The 1,571-nt window shown below is 41.4% G+C and overlaps 1 protein-coding gene across 1 annotated transcript; it reads right to left on the reverse strand.

Moving 5' to 3' along the window:
- Positions 1 to 505: 505 nt before the first annotated feature.
- LOC136070692 (uncharacterized) lies at positions 506 to 1,288 on the reverse strand. The gene is made up of 2 exons (XM_065780979.1): positions 1,118 to 1,288; positions 506 to 1,036 (listed from the first exon to the last, which is right to left on the reverse strand). The coding sequence occupies exons 1-2, from the start codon at positions 1,211 to 1,213 to the stop codon at positions 506 to 508; spliced, it is 627 nt and encodes a 208-aa protein (XP_065637051.1). The 5' UTR covers positions 1,214 to 1,288.
- Between the last annotated feature and the right edge of the window lie 283 nt (positions 1,289 to 1,571).

Below are 1,571 nucleotides of genomic sequence, written 5' to 3' on the forward strand. Positions count from 1 at the left end.
TAAATAGCCAAGCAGTCTAGCACATGGACGAGCATTTGCTAAAATTACTTTCATTAAGGACGAATAAATAATCGCAAGTTTGAATAAATCCTTAAGCTAGCCAAAAGACGATGTTCATGGACGAATAAAAGAAGCGTTTTAAGGGTTCATTTTTACTCCAGCTTTGTGATGAAAGAACTTCGTCCATAAGTTCAAGCTAAGATAAAATGTTTTCCTAATGATATGGACGATTCTAATAAAGTATTTCCATAAAGAACATATTCAAATATGATAGAAACAATGAAAATAAAAAGCATTCATTCATTCATTTATAATCTCTAAGGTCCACCGTCCAAAAACCCTTGAAAGTAGAGTAATAGTTCATAAAACTCGTCCATAAATTTGGACGAGGGAATTGTACTTGAATAAATTTCAAAAAAAAAAAAAAAAAAAAAGAGATAAAAGCCCAAAACACTAGGGCACTTCCAAATAAAAGTAAAAACATAAAAACTTTCTGAAGCTGAAGTCAATTTGGTGGATTGGTCTTCGGATCGTCCTGGGTCACCTCGTTATTAGCGTCGTCCTCCACGTTAACGTCCTCAGAGCTCGTCACAAGCAAGGAACTCTCTATAGCGAGGGGGATCTTAAATGTATCGAAGTTCAAGTCAGGGAATGCGTCCTTGGCATCAACACGGAAGTCCTCATACCCAGCAGCATAATGGCTGTCTAGACGATTCTTGTATTCGTCAGACTTCTTAAAGGCTGATATGGCTTCCTCACGTGCTTTCTCCAAGGACGAAGGAAATTCTGAGACTTGTCCCTCCAAATAAGCGATGCGAGTATCCTTCTCAATAGCATCTGCTTTAAGTTCCTCAACCTCGTCCTTCAACTTCGTCTCTATTCCTTGCAAGCGATTGAGATCCTCAGTCAACCTGATCACTTCCCCTTTTTTCAAAAGAACTTCATTGTTCAGCTCCTTAGCCTTCTCTTTCATCATCTTTGCCTCCTCAGCAAGTTCCTTGGCCTGGCACGTCGCTGTATAAAACTTTGACATAGCCTGTGCATGGACGAAGGAAAGTTAGAGATTCTATTTTTGAAAAACTTATTGAAAACACACAAGGACGAATAAAGGCCCTACCTTAAAAAGGTCATGAATGCCAGAACGTTCAAATTCCTTCACTGACATATTGTAACATTCGTTAACTTTATTGTCAGTGACGATTCCTTTGAACATCCTCCATGCATAGCTCTCGTCCAGCACCAAGTTGGAAGGACGATCAGATGGCTCTGACGGATGAGGCTTGCGAGGAGTCTTGGCTGGAGGGGGAGTAGGATCAGTTGGAACAGGATGAATTATCTAGACGGGCTCCACGTTGGCAGGAGGGTCGTCCAGATTCACCGTCGGAGGTGTAAATTTGGGGACCTTGGGAAGAGATGAAGTCTGGTTGGTTTTTTGTTTTTTGGAGCCTCAACGACTAGGAAGGTCGTCCAGGTCTATAGCACTAAAAATCTTCTTAGATTTTCTCTTCCCAGCTTGGACGGAAGCCTTTTGGACGACTGGAGGCACAGGAGCATCCTCGTCCCTACTAGTT

The sequence above is a fragment of the Quercus suber genome, unplaced genomic scaffold, assembly GCF_002906115.3.
Source record: "Quercus suber isolate HL8 unplaced genomic scaffold, Cork oak 2.0 scaffold_253, whole genome shotgun sequence".
Classification (NCBI taxonomy): Eukaryota; Viridiplantae; Streptophyta; class Magnoliopsida; order Fagales; family Fagaceae; genus Quercus; species Quercus suber.